Source organism: Alosa sapidissima, chromosome 16 (genome assembly GCF_018492685.1).
Source record: "Alosa sapidissima isolate fAloSap1 chromosome 16, fAloSap1.pri, whole genome shotgun sequence".
Taxonomy (NCBI): domain Eukaryota; kingdom Metazoa; phylum Chordata; class Actinopteri; order Clupeiformes; family Clupeidae; genus Alosa; species Alosa sapidissima.
Genome location: NC_055972.1, coordinates 10080959 through 10100714, shown reverse-complemented (window position 1 = coordinate 10100714; position 19756 = coordinate 10080959). Strand labels below are relative to the sequence as shown.

The window sequence follows — 19756 nt, the reverse complement described above, 5'->3', positions numbered from 1 at the left end:
ACAGTCTAGTAGGCTAGCCTACATAATTAATAATCTGACATCAGAAACGCACCGTCACCGTCAGCACTCATGCAGCTGACACAGTGGCTGCGTGATAACTTAATTTGGCCTTGATCGTGCAGGACATTTCAGAATGTCGACTGTGTAATCCATCATAAATGGCTAGTTTCAATGGAAAAGTTAGCTGGACAAATGAAAGAAAACGAGAAGGATTCAGTGAAGCATATCGTCATATTTTAGAACCTTCAAAATTAGAAAACTGATGCAACTGAGATGGAGGACAACTCCACGTATAGAACGTAGGCCTATTGTCCGAAGGAACTTAAATGAGGAGATATTAGCTGAATGTCACAAAAAGTGTTACAGAAATGGCTTGGCATCGCTTATTCAATGGCTCTCTACCGAAACACCTGTAGTTTGCGGAGGACGAACGAGAAAGCACTCGTTTGATAAATCAGCCAGTAGGCTATGCCTAGTAGACAAATAACTTTCAGAAATAATCTGTACTGCAAAAACGAATGTTGATGGGTATTATTATTTTCATAAAACTTCAATTTGCCCTATAACTTTACTCTCCAAACTTCACTGCACTGTAGCCAATTAACTGACAGTATAATTGTAGGCTATTTATTTTCTGCAGGCTACAATAAACACTTTTTCAACTTTTGCAATATTACGCACTTGGCTACTGAACGCAAATCAGCAGGAGAGAGAATGCACGTAGCCTACAGTACGCAGCGTGTAGTGCAATGTGTGCTATTTGGTTACCAACTAACACTGTTAGCCAATTCACTAACTCAAGACTTCAGTGCCATCATATACAACATTTTTTTACATAACAAATACAGAAAGGAAGGAGGCAGCAAAAGTAGAGGAGTCATTTCAGATGGGGCAAGAACAAGGTGAATTTGTATGCTTGTCAAAACGTAGTCCTACCCTGCATTAGAGGAGCTGATCATCATACCAAGCACACTCGCTGTTTAAAGTCATACATCACGGTAAACTAAAACTAAGATAAAGGTAAATGTTACAAAGGTGGCAAAATGAATATAGGCTATTATTAGCCATGACATTACTATGAATCGTTCGTTCATTTTAAAAAAAAATCAACCCCCCTCTGGTTTTTACACAAATCGCACCCTGAGTATATCTAAATTAGCTATGTACCAAAAATGTCATTTTACTGTGACTCGAAGAGCTGTAAACAGTGTTGTAAGGTTGCGTGTACAAATCCGCTTGAAGCTCCAGTGGAATTTTAATTTTTGACGAGAATTCTCGGTTTAACCGTTGATGCCGTGTGAATGAGCGGAAATAGGGCACCCACCAGCCCAGCACTAGACTCCAAGCGTGGTAAACAAAATCGGATATTTCAGGCAGTAAAAGCCCCGGTAAGAACCAAACCAGATTTTGTTCAAATCTACACACCATGGCTACTGAAAATTGTAAGGTTAATTTATTTATTTTAAAGTATTAAAAACCATTGTTGTTTTAGAATTTTCGAACGAAAGGGGCGGTAATTGGTGCTTTTACAATAACTGATTTATAAATGAAAATGTACCAATGAAGTTGTCTACGTATTGACAATGGAAGCCAACCAGATAGACTGCATAGATTACAATGGTGAGTAGAGTACCCAATACTTAGACAACAAATACAATAGAGTTAAAAAAACGTAGTGCAGAATGATAAACAGAATTCAATGAGTGCAACACGGTCTTTGAGCATGCAAGTACAAAATGTCCCCTTAATCTAAAGCAGATAAAAAAGGTGGCTGTAACAAGTGTTTTTCTCGCATTTAAATGAAAACAGGCTTTGTTTCTATAAAAGAATCCTAGCTTTACCTTAAGATACTTTACTAAGTTTATCACATGGAGATTAAAAGACAGATTTTCATCCAGTAAAAAAAATCAATGACACCCTTTGTATTTGTATTTGTTGGCCCTAAAGTGGAAATGAGGCAATGATTTGACATGAAACTTTGTGAATAATATATATATATATATATATATATATATACCAATTTCAATTTAAGTAGATTTTCTTGCAGTGTAGCAAATGCCTCCTGAAGTTTTTTCAGTGCCTCTAGTGGTGAAGGGGCAGAACAATAGACAATGGTGTCATACAGGTGCATACTGGCATTAGTCATATGTTCACAAATATCATATATATATAAATATATAGTGAACAGTAATGGCCCTAGTATGGAGCCTTGTGGAACTCCAACCTTAATAGCAGCTTCTTCTGGTATTATACCATCACATATTACACATTGAAATCTGTTTAAACCAACCCATCCCTTTTGCAGACATACCAATTTTTGCCAGACAACTTAATAAAATATCATGATGTACAGTATCAAATGCCTTAGAAAGATCAACAAATAGTGCTGCACATGAGCTTTTACTATCAATCGCGCTAATAATATCATCAACCACTTTAATAGCTGCTGTGATAGTTCTATATAATATATATATATATATATATTATGCTTTTCCCTGAAACCTGACTGGAAAGAGCTGAGGACTCTTTTAACTGATCACTGACAAGAGACACTGACAATTATGATAAATCTGCTTTCCTTATGTCAGATAACTGGATCAAGCAAAGCAAAGGAGAGGGTATATTTTAGAAACCTCTAATAAGATGTAAACATTATGAACATTAAAAACACAAGGACAGAGAATCGGGAGGACTTTAAATTTTTGTAGATTCATCATCCTAAGAGGCTTCTATCAATAAGGAACCAGCAGCTCGCAACTATTTCTTTCACTCCATTTCCAATTCAGTAGAAGTGTTCTTCATTCCAACAATGTACTGGCAATGTATAAACAATGCACAGTCTCTGGACAATCTCTGATTTTAGAACCACAGCTAAAGTTATCTAGAAATAGAACTACTTTCACATTCCTCTTTAGTACAAAGGTTTGGTCAGCATTTAGGTTCAAATGGATAGGTCCGTGCATCAAACTTAAGATGAAAGATTCTTAACGATCAATAGCGCCCATTACCACAGGCCCGGGTGGCCATTAACCAACATCTCATCCCAAATCGAAAATGTTTCGCTTAGAATATCCACTGTCTGACCGTAAGTAAGACTGTACACACCAGACATCACAGGGAGAGGACATGAAACTGTAGAGATAACTAGTATGACAAAGAGACTAAATTATCTTTCCACTTAGGGGGCTTTCGTGTAAACAATCCGATTTTTCCTGGAGACAAGGCCTCTCTTTCCTGTCATCACTTTATCCATCTTTCAAGAAAGAGAAAGGCTGAAGACCATCTCACCTATATTTAGGGACATAATAAAACATGTATACAGAGTAGATCCTTTTCATTCTGTCTCTGAAGAAAATATTGGATTAACTTGTAATGTGGACTCTGGTTTTACAGTGATTTATCGGTCAGCTTACAAAATGTATTTAGTTCCTTATAAAAACAGACATAACTTTATCAACTAATTCCAAAGGTTGCTTAACATGGGTGCAATAAACTTATCAATTTAATCCTGTAACTTGTGTTGTGTTGTGTTATGCAGATTTGATCAGTAGTTGAAAATATTGCAATGTCACTGCAACTACTGCAATATACTGCAGTGTCATGGTTTGTAGGTATATTGCATCAACTCTAGCAGCAACATCAACAAACATCCTTTACTTTAAAGGAACAAAACAATGGCACCATTGAGATCTTGAGTGTTCATGCTCATGGTGGGAATAAAGTATGGCCTTTAACATGGTATCAGAGAACATAATGAACATCATTAAAATATAAAAACTTTTAAGGCTAATGGGAATCCATTAAACAAAGACACGGTGGCAGCAGATTCTCTGGAGACCCCACATGATCATTTGTGTTCCCTTACTTCATTAATTTACATACAATGTAATACACGATTAAATTGGAGGTGAATGGTTCAGCATACCATAATAATCTCATGTTTTCAAGACAAACATGTGTAATTCATATATAATGTTCTTTAGTCAATTTGACAACCCATCTCTTTCTTTTTTCCAGTGTAGCCGACCATGGCCCATGGGGCTGAAACTGTTCTGGATGTTCACCTCACTTGCTCCATGTCCTTGCCTATTTTTGTCTGTTTTGCCCATAAAGTCGACTGGCTTTCAGGCTTAACATGCCTCAGTAGGCTCAGAGAGAGGGATATAATGTGATCACATATTATGACCATCAATGCGGTAAGAAGTTAAGAAGTCAATTTAATAGCCCAAATATTTGTTTAAGTGCATCTATAATATCAAGACACATGTGGCACAACCAGCTCAATTACAGGAAAACCCATTTCTGCACAGACACTATGCACCATGTGCATTCCCGTTTGCACCACTGGGCAAGTATCTGGCCCAATGTTGCCAAAAATGACTACATGAAATTGCTGCTGTGCCCTTGACTGTTTAGCACCTTGAAAACACAGCAGGCTCCAAAAAGATGTACACACACATCTTATGTGTCCACAGCATGCAGTCTTGCCAGAAAGGGTACTGCTGTATAATTCTGCATCCCAGCTCTCCCACTCCTGATGCATGCTTGTACCTCAGGGCGACTCCTGTCCCTCATTTTTCTCACTTTCTCTCTCTCTCTCTCCCTAACTCTCTCTTTTTCTGTCCCCGGACTACACCATTTCACACCCTAAGGGAAATACCTTCAATCATCCTCATCTGACCCATCATACCTAAGTTCACAATGCCAAAAATAAAGCAAATAATTGTACTGCTTTTAGCTTCTCTTTACTGCTCTCTTGTATTACACCTCTCTCCTTTTCTGTGATTATATGATTTTAGAGCAACTTTCACAACTTTAAAACTCAACATCCCACTGCTTTTTTCAGGTCAAATAAAGAGAGAAAGCCCATAGCCCCCAACAAGGTAATACAGAGAGCCCAACACCCACACAATGACTCATATACTTGTGCATTCAATACAGAAGGCAGAACATGAGCCTAAGCTGTCCATTTTCATGCAGAGGTCCAAAATGAACTGGCCCAAGCAGAGGGACGTACCCCGAGCAGCTCTCCTTTCACTTTCTCTTGTGTTTTGAAGTCTCTCTTATATTAGCACTTCTGATCTGTCGACAGTTTCTCTGATATCATCTTGCCTGATTGTATTGGCCAAGGTCAGGCTCACTACAAAACTGTTGTTGGTATGACACCATTCCAGATCTAATTTTAGCTGGAGGAGCCAGTGAAACTGAACAGCCCGTTTGCCTTTGTTGTCTATTGCTTATTTATTACCTCTGTTGTCAGGACACGTATGCAATTATTCATCGAAGTGTTCAATAGCAGAGGGCTCCTCAAAAGGTGGTGCTAAGTATTATTAGCAATGTCCAGGGCACCATTCTGTAGAGCTGATTCAAAAACACACAATCATTCCGCATCTGCTTCAGTATCTGTGGATCTCCAAATTGGTCAAAAGCTGTCATAGAAAGAATGACCATTACAGGTTTCTGTCAGAACAAACAGCATGGATGTGAAATAGCTTTGAAAATATAAGGAAATGCAGCAGAAGGAAAGATGTACACACACATCTTATGTGTCCACAGCATGCAGTCTTGCCAGAAAGGGTACTGCTGTATAATTCTGCATCCCAGCTCTCCCACTCCTGATGCATGCTTGTACCTCAGGGCGACTCCTGTCTTTCTCTCTCTCTCTCTCTCTCTCTCTCTCTCGCTTTCTCCCAAACTCTCTCTTTTTCTGTCCCCAGACTACACCATCTCACACCCTAGGGGGAAAGGCTTGTTGAAATACCTTCAATTATTCTCATTTGACCCATCATAGGTTAACTAAGTTCACAATGCCAAACATAAAGCAGGAATGCAGTAAAACTTTACTGCTTTCAGCTTCTCTTTACTGCTCTCTTGTATTCCACCTCTCTCCTTTTCTTTGATTATATGATTTTAGAGCAACTTTCGCAAGTTAACTTTAAAACTCAACATCCCACTGCTTTTTTCAGGTCAAATAAAGAGAGACAGCCCATAGCCCGCAACAAGGTGATACAGAGAGCCCAACACCCACACAATGACTCATATACTGTACTTTCAATACAGAAGGCAGAACATGAGCCTAAGCTGTCCATTTTCATGCAGATGTCTAAAATGAATCGGCCCAAGGAGAGGGAGGTACCCTGAGCAGCTCTCCTTTCACTTTAAAAGCTGGAGCCTGCTTGTTACCTGCCAGAGCTTTTGGCCAGAAGCCCTAAACTAGCTTTAGACATTTAGAAGAGTAAAATATTTGAATATATAAGTTGACACTTTCTCTCTCAGTATTTTCACTTTGCTCTCTCTCTCTCTCTCTCTCTCTCTCTCTCTCTCTGTGTCTCTGTGTCTCTTTGTGTGTGGGCGGTATGTGAGAACTCTACAGTGAGGGAGAATCGCTGCCCACCTGCTATGCCAAGGCCCCATTTCTAAATAAATAAATTACATAAAACAGAAAAAATGCAGTATAATAACACAAGCAAAAGGACATTTGGTGGAGTGATGGATTAAATATGAACATCACACCCACAACATGAACATGAAGTTCAGCGCTCACTGTTACGTAAGGTTCAAACTAATGCATGATTGCTTTACCGTTGTCAAGGTCATGGTGAGCTAAATGGTAATACCTCAGACATTCCTTTCTACCCCTCTGGAAAAGGCGTTACCTACTACAGGCTGTATGGTCGTCCTTGGAAGACCCTATATAACACTCCGCCATACATGAACATAGCAACAGTCACCAGCACATCTCTGCTCATCTCTAGAAACATGATCGTCCATAATCATTGTTTTTTGCCACAGTGAAAGTATCCTCTTTTGGCAAGGTCATCTACACAGTTCTGAAAGATTTTTCAAGGTGTTGCTGTTTTTCAATATGTTTAGTTGAGGGCAAATTACCCTGAATATGATTACGGAGAAACCACCTTTCCGAGCGTTATCAGAATCTGAGAGTCATATTTGCCCATGCAGGCAAATAACAAAATGAGAGACAGAGATCGAAAAGGAAAGGGGGAAAACAGACACGTCAAAGAAGAGGAGGGGTGAGGTGTCTATTTTTAGACTCTGATCAGAAAGACAGTGGAGAGATGGAGAGATAGAGAGAGAGACAGACAGACAGACAGAGGGAGGGAGGGAGGGAGGAAAGAGATGGATGGTGAGACAGAGTTTGAGAGAAGAAAGAGGGATAACTCGCCCCTCCAATGTTACACGTGCCTGACAACAGGGGACTCGGTGTGAGCGGAATAGTGATGAAGCCCCACCAGCTGGCGGTGCTCACCGTCACCGGCATCCACAGCATCGTCTGGAGAAAGTGCGTCAGTCAGCCCAGACAGTCGGCCTCTGAGGTCACTCCCCAGACTAACACAAGCGCCGTCGAAATCCCACAGCCGTCATGTTCCGAAACAAAAAACAACACTTTAGCACCCTTAGCAATTACATAACTCAATTCTATCCAAATTAAACAATTCAGTCAGTTTCACCACAGCATGTCTGTGTGGTCTGTAATGATCAGGAGCGACAGACAGAGCGATACAGGGCAGGCTGGTCTCTGTGCAGTTGGGCAGGGCGTTCTAATCAACACCTCCATACCTGTGATTGTTCCCTGCACAGTGCCAGAAGGTCAAAACTAAAATGAACGGCGTGATGTTGACGATAAACATCCTTAACCTTGATCAACTCAAAGACAATTTTACGATCCAACCAAAGACTCATTTTTCCATTAGATAGCCATGAAAACACTTACACTTGCTTGCTTCGGTATTTTTGGCATAAAGCTCAACCAAAAGCATATCTGTCTAATATTTAAAGTAATTGCATATTGAAAAATGGTGCACTGTGCTCATGTTTTTGTTCAAGCTAATTTTATTTGAGAAGATACAATGACCTTCAATAAAAAAAAACGAATCCATTATAATATGGATTATGTCTCATTCCATGGAATACAAGGCTCGAGAGGTGGTACTGTGCCCAAAGACTATAGCCGTGCTCTTAGCATTACTCCCATATGGAAAGGAACTAGGAAGTATAGTTGTGGCATGATCTTCCAAAGCATGTAGGCTGGAAGATGCAGCACCAGTGACTGAAGTCTCGAGGCACCATAAAAAATAATCATCAGTAAGCAGACATAAAACAAGATAATCCACAGGACTCGGATTTCACACCCTGCAGATTTGTCAGAGAACTGTCTTGAACTGGCGGAGAGCAGGTGATCCTCAGGGACAGCAGAGAGGAAGAGGGAGGAGAACACACAGCGGCTGCCTAGAAAACCAGGCATGGAGAAGCCACGCAAAATCCTAACAAATTTCATCACAAACCATTCTTGTTTGGGGAGCAATAAACAGGGTTGTTTAATTATCAATTTGTGGGGGGAACTGTACAGAAAACATCTAGTCAATTTCAATTTCCATTCTTCCAGTCTTACCATTTGTTAAATTATATTTACCAAATGGTTATGGCCTCAGGGGAAACGAGATTGTTGTTTTGAAGAGTACCAGTTTTATGCAGCTTTGCAGCACCAAACAGTAATGCACCAATACAGTACAGGTACAAAGTCAGTGAACAAGGATTACTTTGAAATGCAGTTCTGTAAATGTAAAGAACTATAACAGATTGAATTGGCATCATTCATATTAAGACAAATGTATAGATTATGTAATGCATAGTATGGATTTATATACAGTATCAGACTTGCTTCCTTTTCCAGTAAGATGCCTGTGTAGTGCACTGCATGTGCCATTAAAGAAACTTGGAAGAGCCTTACTTCAATGCAAAGAACCCATTTATATAATTAACTTACAACAATCTCCCGAGTTCATCTCTAGTGAGATGTTCTTTACTAGGGGCCACGGAAACATGGTTTGATATTACAGTCCCATTATTTTATGGGTTTCACCAATCAATTCCATTCACCATATAGGAGGACTGTAGCCCTTACATAAGGAGGAGGAACAGTCACTTGGCAGAACATAAGACACTATAGCGTATGTGTCTGTCCTCTTTTGAATTTGTTCATCTTCACTTTTTTAATTTCACCAAAAAGGGACTTGTGAGTCATAGGTACTTTATATAGTCGTATCATTTTTTGTTTTTGTAAATAAAAGTAATACATGTTGAAGATGCACACTGATTGTCCACATTAACTTGAGCTTGTGTAAAGAATGACTCATATGGGAATCAACAATTGACATTAAATTATAAATAAATAAGTACATCCTTGAGATGAACCTCCAAATCTATTTATTCTCAGAGAAAAAAAACTGGCCTGATTGGAGTGCGTACTGGCAGGATGAGAAGAGAACTTCAAAGAGATGAGAGAGTGAAAGAGATGAGAGAGGGGGAGAGAGAGAGATAAAAATGTGCATGAATGACAGAGAGAGAGAGAGCAAGAGAAATCGAGACGAAAAAGGAGCAGGAACGAGGGAGGGGTGTGTGAAAGACAGAGAGGGAGAGCGAGAACACAGGAGGAGAGAGTCGTCGCTGGCAGAGTACCAGGGCATCAGGCAGAGACTGAGAGATGAGTATGGGAAGAGAGAAATAACGAGAGAGAGCTAGACCACGGCCTGCTTCTAGGATGGGATGGCCAACAGGCCGTGAACCAGCACAGGCCGATACAGGAGGACAGCGTTGAGAGGGCCGGTCATTGGGCCTGTGTCACCAGTCAAGCTGGCCTATCTCTGACTCATTACTGAGGCTGCAATGCCTTGATATTCTCCTAATTAGTCACCACAAACACGCCTCAGACAGACAAACAGACACACTAATACATGCACCCACAGATACTCATAGGCACACACTGTACTAGCAACTATTGACTGGAAACCATGACAACCTTTCAATCCAGACAGGGTAGTGTTTGATTTGTCTCCTCCTCCTAAAAAGACTCACAAAAGATGGAGGAGTTCAGTCTTTTCAAATACAAATGCTGGTGAATTCTGCTTTACCTCACTGTGCCATTGTTTGACAAAACTGAACATCAGTAACTTTAACTTTCTTACCTAATGCACTGCGTCCCATCTGGGATATCCCCTCCATTCTCAAAAGGCCATGACATTCGAGACGATACAGAGAATACCTATATAGTAATGCATACCACACAATGCATGCTATACAAGGGACAATGTAATACAAGCTACCTTTCAGAGGAGTACATAATCCAACCAGATAATATTACACCAGAAATGTTGAGTTACCGTCATCCTGTCCGAAGGCAGGAACTGTGTAGTATATCGGTACAGAAAATAACACAAAACACCAGAAAGAGTGAAAGACAGTTTTATCCTGAGGTCATTAAATGAGATAAAACATTCCATGTGTCCTCTGGTTGATATTGTGGCAATGATCAGATAGCTGTTTCCTGGATACACTGGAGAGTTATAGTTGTTTTTCAGTTAGGACTGCAGAACCTTGTCTGAATCAATGAGCACCCATGAACAGAGGCAGCATAGTTCAGGCCAGGCATATCACACTCTAGCACCTCTCATTATAGCAGAATCAGAACATCATGGGTAGCTATGGTTGCCATGGACTTCTGCTAGTGTACATTTCTGAATGTTTACAGTGAAAAGCTTAGAGAAAAAAAAAAGACAGAGCTTTGGCATAAGGCTGGGTGATAATTTACCCTAATACGCAGCATGCAATCTTTAATTAGCCTCCTATGCCAGTCACCTCATCTCACCATAGAGCCAATGCTTCCTGAGGGACCAATTAACCTAACATATATTGACAACTTTGAAGGGTGTGATCTTTGTGAGTGTGTATTGATGTCTGCCCAAGACCTACCCAAACAAGCAAAATAGTCCTATGAAAATAAGATGTGGTCAAACATCCATTTACATCCAACAAAAACTCAAATAGAAATGATATTGCTGATAGATGGTTAGTGGATGGGCTTAGTTGATGAAGAATAAATGTTGCTTTATTGCTCATAACACTGCACAGAATTACTATAGACAGCCCCAAGATCCTTTCCCTCCACACAATTAATCTCTTCTTAATTTGCTTAAAATCCAATAATGCATCATAGCTCATGAGTCAGGAAAGCCACTGAGTTTCAGACATGACTTTAGTCTTTTCCTGTCCACTCGTTATGCAGGAGCTTTGAATTTGTAATAGTTTTGAAGAGCAAAGATGATTATAAACATTCCCCAATGTAAAACGGTGCGCTGAGACATCACACCGTTCACACAGAGCCAAGTCATGATTGAAGTCTGAGTACCCCCCTGCCACGGCTACCTCAGGCGTTCTGAAGCATGAGTACGTAAAGTTCACCTGCTAGTCCTCTGCTTGTTTCAGACGTTGTTTACTTGAATAGATGTTTGTTGGTTCAAGGCATCTCAATGGCAACACTGTGTAACAAGTTGCTTGTCAGATTTCAGATGGGCAAAGCTTTGATTTTGGAACTGAGAATGTACCTAATTTATAGCAAAGAATAGACATTTTGACAAATACTCAATATCACTTTTTTATATTTTGAATAAGAAAGACAGTTAGCTATATTGCCAGAAATAGTGTTCTGGGTATAGGTTGTGTGTAACATTACATCAGGTTATCAGGCTACTGAATGGCTTGTACTATTTCTCCTACTGATCATACACTTTAGCGGGTATGGTGTGCTGGCCTTAAGAGGGTATGGTGTGTTAGCCAATGCTGGCAAATCCCTTTTCCCAGTGTATCCTTCACTTAAATGTGGTTGCCATTGCACAGTGGACTATAGTGTATTTCAGTCCTATCACAGGTGTTATTAGGCTACTCCCCATTTATTGCAGACAAGGACTTTTAGCTTCCTTGTTTGTGTGTCCCGCCTCCTCGCCCTTGGTCAAATAATTAGGCCCAGTGAGGGATTGTGTAATGCAGACTGACTACTAAACAGGCCCACAATACTAAACTAAACCAATCCACACTTTTTTAAAATAGAGTACCGTAACACTAGAAACACTAGACTATACTTCTGTTGGAACATGATTTGGATTGTGGACTTCTGTAGGCTCCATTGGTATTTTAGTACCATATTCACTGCACAGGAGGAGGGCGGGAGGGAGTGTGTGGGAGTGGAAATGAACTGGGACTTCCATGTAAATGAGGTTGTGCCAAAGTCAGCTTGATATTTTTGTGCAAATGAAGTCACTCTGCCTGTGCCATGTCATATCTAAACTCACTGCAAGGCTTGTCCACAATATACAATGCGGCCTCAGATTCAGTTGCTGTAACTAAAGGACAGTGTTCCATTTATGAAATGTGTGCCATAATTGCATTGCTTTGAATGTCTGCATTGCCTTGTTTTGTACTCGGCTGTATTAAATGTTATTCAAATAACATGATTGACTGACCATTTGAGCCTGATTGTATTGCACTTCAGTTGGCCCATTTATGCCAGATAAACATGATTGCATATTAGAGTGCAAGAATGAAAAATAGCAAATGTCCCTGTCTCCACACTAGATGCTACAATAAGATGTTACAGTCACATTTATGTGTGTGTGCATTTGAGTAAATGAAATACCCAACAACTGTTCTTACAAGCACAATGCTATAATGTCAAAGATGTTCATGACAGTGACAAATGACATGGAACAAGGGCACCAATCAGAAAATGTGTCAGTGCAAACAGGGTTTAGTGTGTCAGTTGAAATATTTATACTCTCCGAAATATAATTAGCAAAAACGGTAACACAGTGAACGTCTTACATGAATACATAGATCCAAACACAACTGACCACAAAAAACACCCAAAATACATTGAAGCTACGTGGCTACTTTGACTAACACTCTACAATACAGACAACTCCAATCTGCTTCTGTCTCCAGTCAATGTTCAGCCATTTGAGAATGCAGTACGCCTCACAGATGAAGATTGTTTCCTTTCAGTGAGAGATGAGTCGCAGTTCATGGTCTAGACCAGTGGCCTATCCATGTGAGGAAATAACATTCAAACTGCCAACAGTAGCCTCAGTCAAGTGTGTACAGAGAGGCCAGAGCCAATGAATGATACACAGATGAACAGAAAAAGTAATGAGTCACTTGATCATTTCTTCACACAGATTTCTATCCTTTTTTCTCTTTCTTCATCTCGTCTTCCCGCTCCAATACCATCTGGCCTACATTCACTGCATGCTCTCTAGATATGACACAGGTGGAGAAACATTCCCCATAAAGATGGTATACCAAGAATGTTATATTAAATATGAATTATGCATTGACTTGGACAGACATTGAGTTGAGGCACTGTTGTACTATTTTCAATTCTGCCTGAAGGAAATCCAATCCAACGCAGCGAATTGTGTGATTGAGTGTTCCCAGTACAGAGTAGTCTGACGGTTTGATTGCTTCCAGTGAAATGTTTGGTAAGTGTTTGAATGCAGAGCAAAGGGATCACTGAACTCTGCTGCATAGCTAATAAAATGCACTCTCCTTTGCGATCACACTTCAAAGCCTCTATGAGCATGGAGAAATTATGTGAATCCTTCTGTGTGTGTGTGTGTGTGTGTGTGTGTGTGTGTGTGTGTGTGATGTAGCTTCTATTTGGATGCAGGTATGCAGTTTCACTTCTTCACATTTTAGCTCTACAGATATATTTTATTTTCGGTCCTCATATATCACATTTATAAAAGGTACTAGTGTATCTTATTAATTTAGAGTGATGTCAGAGAAATTATTATTATGAGGAGAGAAAAATGGAGGAGATTATTTTACACCCATGTGTTTCAAAATGAAAAAAGGAGGCTAGGAATGCAGACAGACAATGAAAGAAAAGGTGTATCAATGTTCAGTAATGATATTATCCAACTGAGGTCAGCCAGACCAAAGTTATTGGTTTCCCTTGTGCTCTGTATGTTTTGGAGTACCAACCTACCAGGCAGGGGTGTAGCACAAGATCCTGGGCCCCTGCATAGGCAGTCCTGATGGGCCCCCATGTTCCTCAACCCAGGTAAAATAAAATATATTCCAGACTTTTCAAGGGCCCTCTCTCCCCTTGGGCCCCTATCAGTAGTGGTTTTACCCCCAGTCCGACGGCCCTGCTACCAGGTCACCAAACAAAACATAACACGTGAGGTGTGGTCATAACCACAATTATCGGGAAAACTTTCTAGATCTTTGGTAACATATTCTTCCTTCAGAATGTTTTTTACAACCAGAAGGCTTTCGTATAGCCAAATGAGCCTTTTCCAGATGGGACCATGTTCTAAAATGAAATGCCCAGGACATTTTGGAAAGGTCATTACAAGAATGAATTAGCCTAGTAGTATAAACTCAATGAACTGCCACTCAGTTCCATTTCTTGACTGTCTGTCAATTGTTCACTAACTCTGAAAGTAATCTAATCTCAACTCTAACTTTGCAGTTTGCAGTTAACCCTGTCCTAACCCTGCTAACATCAAAACATAAACACTGAGCCTACCACTCATGTTCTGACAGGACTGAATTGTGCTTGACTGAGCCAAGCCAGGCTGAAACTCCTTTTCCAATCCACCTGACCCATACTGAGCCCTGGGCCAAAACACAACCATCTCACTCAACAGGACTGCCTCAATCCCACACCTCCTGGCAGACTTGAAGAAGACTGAATGGCAAAACCATGAGACAGTGATTCATGATTTGCTTTTGAAAAAATAACATCAACTCCAAGGATGGACTCCTCTATAAGGCAAACAAGTAGCATTCAGGCCCTCATAACAGATCAAAAGAGTCACCTTCAATGAAAAACAAGGGAGGAGAGGCAGTGGAACAAAACAACTATTCGATGTTCAAACACTCAACCAAAATGAATATTGCCATTATAATTATCCTTTAAGATTACTGGCAGAGTTCCATGATATTAGTTCAATTGCTCATGCTCACTGCAATTCTTAAAACAGGTCACAATTCTTTGTTAAGCTGGTGGATAACAATGTCTGTCTTTCTGTCTGTCTGTCTCCAGAGTTGCTAGTACAATGCTGACATTTTTATTCACAAATTACATATTCAATTCGAATACAAAGTCTTAGCGCGTAATGTCCCACAACAATGGTCAGACCATCAAGATATTTTAGCCTAAGTGTTCCAAAAATAATCTCCTCCAACAGCTTTAAGTTACTTTATTCATTTACCTGGTATTGACTGGTGCATCTAGCAGCTTATAGATTCCATTTGTAAGAGGGAACAACATTCAGTCTTCTAAAATTAAATTGCAAACTAGCTAGCAAGTTCCTATTCATTTGCTTTCTTGTTTGGCTTCTTTCTAATGAATGCAAGTGAAGAAGTGCTCACTAGCCAGCTAACAGTTCACTATCTCTTGAGGAATATTACTATTCCCCTAGAGTGCACCACCGAATTAATGGCACATTACTGCCTTGAAAATATATAGCCCATTATTCTTACTGAAACTCTCAGTAATCATTGTCAGCTTTCTCCTGGATAATTATTACTCAATTGAAAATAAAACATTAAAGGACATGCAATTCACCAGCAAAGGAACACGACCCCACAATTTTCAACTAAAATTGCTACTTTGTTGCCACTATTGGGCAAGCATGGAGACTGAAGAGCAGCTTCTCCAGTAATAAACGCTTCCACAATTAGTGTGCCTGCTATTGAATGAATCGGAAACAACATTTATTCCTCTGACTCTGTCATTAAGCAGTTGGCCTTTGCTCTGCAGCAAATTTCTTCAGTATGGTAAGAGCCAGGAAAACGGAAGGTTCAAACAACCCACAGCAGCCCAAGGGCCACTGTACTGAGATGCATTGCATAGAGATCACATCAACTAGACAACCCTTGCACTCCATGTCACTGACCCAGAAAAGGATGGGCCAAAGCACATCAATCTCTTCAATGCATTGCATTTGTAACCCAAGACAATAGTCCGCTTTTTTCCCACAAAGAGGTTCATACTGATTCGTTAGTGAAGACACAGAGAACTTTGTGATCTTCTCAGGAAGAGGTTGGAACACGGCTTTCATTGCTAGATTATATTAACCACTCAGGGTCTTACCTTCCTGTAGACTAGCATGTTGGGTGAGTCATCGGCCTCCCCATTGGTGTTCTGCAGATTGTTGGTCTGTGCCATGGTCCAGTATCACCACCGCACAACAGCAAGTCCAACAAATCACAGAAACTGCAGAAAAAGGTGACAAAGAACTTTTAATAACTAATAATTAGTGCAGACAAATGAGGCTCTGCCACAAAAAACGTCAACATAAAATGTGATCAAAGTGTGATAATGCCTTAAAAGCTACACACTCATCTTAAACTCATAAAACTGTATTTACTACCCCTGTCTCTGTTATGGTCATAAACAATGACAGTTACCAGTGGTAACTTTCAATAGCATAGTGTAGTTGATAGTTATAGATGATTGGCCTACTATCCCTCCTGTTGTGTTCGTTTTATATTTACTAGGATTTGGATTATAACTTGTTATACATCCATAGTAACACACATATTATCATCTAATGTTGTGATAGACCTTTGTATCAACTTGTGTTCTGTTGAATATAACCAGTTTTATACTTTAATTTGCTATTTAAGGCCTGCAGGCCTCACTGACCTGAGCTCATGCAAGTCAGAAAGGGAAAGATTATATTGGGGAAAGGTTCCAGTGGGGGCTGGCATAGAAGCAAAGTGGGGAAGTGAGGGTGTGTTTGTGTGTGTGTTTTAATGTACAGAAGCACATAATATAGAGTCCATCTGATCAATAAGTATGTGCCTGGACTCAATTTTATACACTGACCATTTTCTCACCCATTCATTTCTAATGGCCGGTCATTTTTGACCGGAAATACACATGGGTGTTCGAAAGTTAAACACTCAAATTGTTATAAAAAATATCAACATTTGTTTTGTGTGTTGTTCAGATGTCTTGTGTTAACAAAGTCAAAGAAGCCTCATGGTAGTCAGAATAAGTTAATATTTTGGAGAAAAAAGAATTGTCAATTGGTCACATTTGACCACGAACACAACAGGAGGGCTTTACAAGTGCCTTCAAACTTATTTACCAATGAATGTTTGTGTACTTGACAACATGCTTTTTACAATACCAAGCATATGAAATAATGTATATTTTTCATTTGAAGTAGAAAAGTAGCTGCCGTTTTCAATGTCAGCATGTATTGGTTTCTAAGGTCAGCACCTGTTCAGTCAGAACGCAAAACACATCAGATTGCCAGAATGTAGGCATGAAGGATATGTTAGGCTACACGATGAAAGATTGGTTGTCATGAAAAGGTGAGGGAAATCATGCACCTAAGGTTAACACCTGTTTACGATACCTATGTTAGTCAATGTATCTTAAAGCTGTTGCCAACGCGCTTGCCTGCATAATTACAAATCTGTCTTTCACACGACAATTAACCTTTTGGGGAAAATTTGAGCAAATGGAGACATGACAGAACAATGCTGCTTTGGGCTGAACCCGTTAACGTTAAACCTGTTCAAATAGCTGCTCTACACGTATAATGTGAAACGGGGAAATGTTTGCAATGCTATATTGTCATCGAGAAAAAAAGACTGGTATGAAATTCGCATATTCGATACTTGATACAAGATGCTCTACCATATTGATAAGCGAGGTGCATTAGACATGAGAAAACTGCACCATACACCCTAGCCAGGCGGATTAACAAACAGGTATCAACAATGACGCCTTATGGACAACACAATTTCAATAATGCTCTCATTCAGATTTCAGGACCACAGACAGCTCCCGCGAAAGCAACCTCTCCATAATCAATCATTTACGTCTTAAGAAGCAACGACAAACGACAGTGAATGTAAATAAACCATCGTTCCTTTTATATTTAGCCTACCTGAAACACACCCAGTTGACAAATCAAGCGAATCCCGTTTCCAAGCGTAGAAGATACTTCACAGATTGTCAGCTGGCAGACATAGGAATGCGATGATAATTCATTGGAAATGTGAAGAATGACACTAGCTGTAGCTCTTCTCGTCGCGAGAATGATGCTGTTCAGAAAGAACGCGCAGCGGCCACTGCTCTGCGGGAGCGCGCATCGACCTATGACCAAATCACGTGCAGAGAATCCAAACAACCATGGTCGAATTGGGAGGTTTCTATTAATGAATGAAGACAGAAAACACAAAAAGCATTTTGCATATCCGTGAAAGTGCGGTGATTGGTGTGCCTCATCACTCAACCCCCAGTTCTCGAATTTGGCACAGTTGACCTCTTCAGTCTGCAAATACGTAAACTGCCGTGATATTCTAATTGAGTAAAGTTTATAGGGAATATCTCGCACAGACATAATGATACATTGGTTCTTATTCACGAATGATACTGCTCAATTAGCTATGCCAATTGCAAATTTTATAGGGCACTAGCTAGGTTGACGCATAGGCTAAAACCAGGCATGTTAGATAAAGTCTAACAATCAACCACGAAAATTCAAATGGCAAAGTCTGAATATTAATATGACATTTTATTCGTCCTAGCTGTAAATTTAGGCCTAAATTTGCTGCCTTTGCTACATGACCAAATTAATTTCTCCCCCGATGAGACATCTCAGGCTGAAAGCACTAGATGACAAAAATAACAGCCTTGATAAAACACTGTCACGAAAGCATGTCTTATTGCTAGATAGTATAAAACTACATTTTAAATCAAATGGGAGTGGATAAATCGTAGGTGTTCTATTTGTAAAAACAGTACCATCGTGTGGCCAATTAAGGTATCCAACATCTCACTTCACCTCAAGGGGCAGGAGAGCCTCTTTTTACCTCCTTGAGAATACATCACAACAATTACAATATATTTAACAATTAGAGAAATCGATACTTTACAAAAAGGCCAAATGTTGAGTAGTACTTCACCTCTTTGCTCTGCTTTTTAAGCAGTTCTGTTCTAGTTATTCTGACTGCCTACAGCCTATAGGCCTAGCCCTCATGGTTTACTTTTTATTGTAACTTTCCATAGTTTGCATAGCATTTCTTGGCTAAAGCTAATTGGCTTTAAGAATTTTGGAATACATCATAAAAGGTTTGATAGAAACAAAGGCTGGGCCATGGTATTTTAATCATGTGTTAGACAAGTGTTAACAAGGCTGCTATAGGCCTAGTTCACACTTTGCTAAAGCGAGAGATTGGTGTCCTTCCACACTGCAGTAGCTATGTAGCCTGTTTTGAAAAGAAATGATGGAGCGTTGGAGACACAATTTACCATTTCAAAAGTGATGGAGGTAGAGGAATAGCATAGCCTAGTGGCTTCTGCAATATATGTTCATAAAATCTTCAGGTCTTCTCATCGAGGCTACAGTATGTAGGGTAATTGTAAATTGTGAGAACAGACATTTAAATTGTTTGTGAACTGACCATAACCATAAGTGTGACATTTTTGTTAAATACATGGATTTATTTTAGGATAGGCATGAGTCTTGTTTAAGGGAGGTTGGTTTTTCGTAGCGGATCAGCATGGTCTACAAAAGCAACTGCAATTTCGTAAGCCTTTTAGAGTTGCAAACACGGTTTGCAGTTGTTTGTATCTTTCTATATTAATTAATTTAGGCTTACAAAATTCCGCAAACCACTGATCTCAAAGAACCATGAAATTCGGTGGAAATTTTCCTTCCACCAGAATAAATAAGTCGAGTTTAGTTATGGGTTAACACATTTCTTACAAAAGTAAGATTACTTATAAAATATATCTGCGAGGCTTTTCACAGCATTTAATGCTAAAATATTTCTGATTCTGAGGTGAGGTTTATTTTGTTGGGGGACAGGTTGGTTGCAGATTTGACAGTGTGGTCCCGTGATGCTTTGCGGCCTGTTTCTCTAACTAGCC

The 19756-nt window shown here is 39.8% G+C and overlaps 1 protein-coding gene across 6 annotated transcripts in view; it reads right to left on the bottom strand.

The window, feature by feature from the left end:
• The window catches only part of rgs7a (regulator of G protein signaling 7a), a 44729-nt gene extending 26761 nt beyond the window's left edge, over positions 1-17968 (bottom strand). For 4 of the 6 annotated variants that reach the window (XR_006023389.1, XR_006023390.1, XM_042066219.1 and 1 more), the window contains exons 1-2: positions 17769-17966; positions 15956-16078 (exon numbers count right to left, since the gene is read on the bottom strand). Coding sequence is in view for 2 of the 6 variants with exons in the window: in XM_042066219.1 (XP_041922153.1) it covers positions 15956-16030 (75 nt within the window). In the remaining 4 variants the exon portion in view is untranslated. Of the gene's footprint in view, positions 1-15955; positions 16079-17768 lie in introns of all 6 variants that reach the window. The other 2 variants (XR_006023392.1, XR_006023391.1) reach the window with 2 other exon arrangements.
• Positions 17969-19756: the final 1788 nt, after the last annotated feature.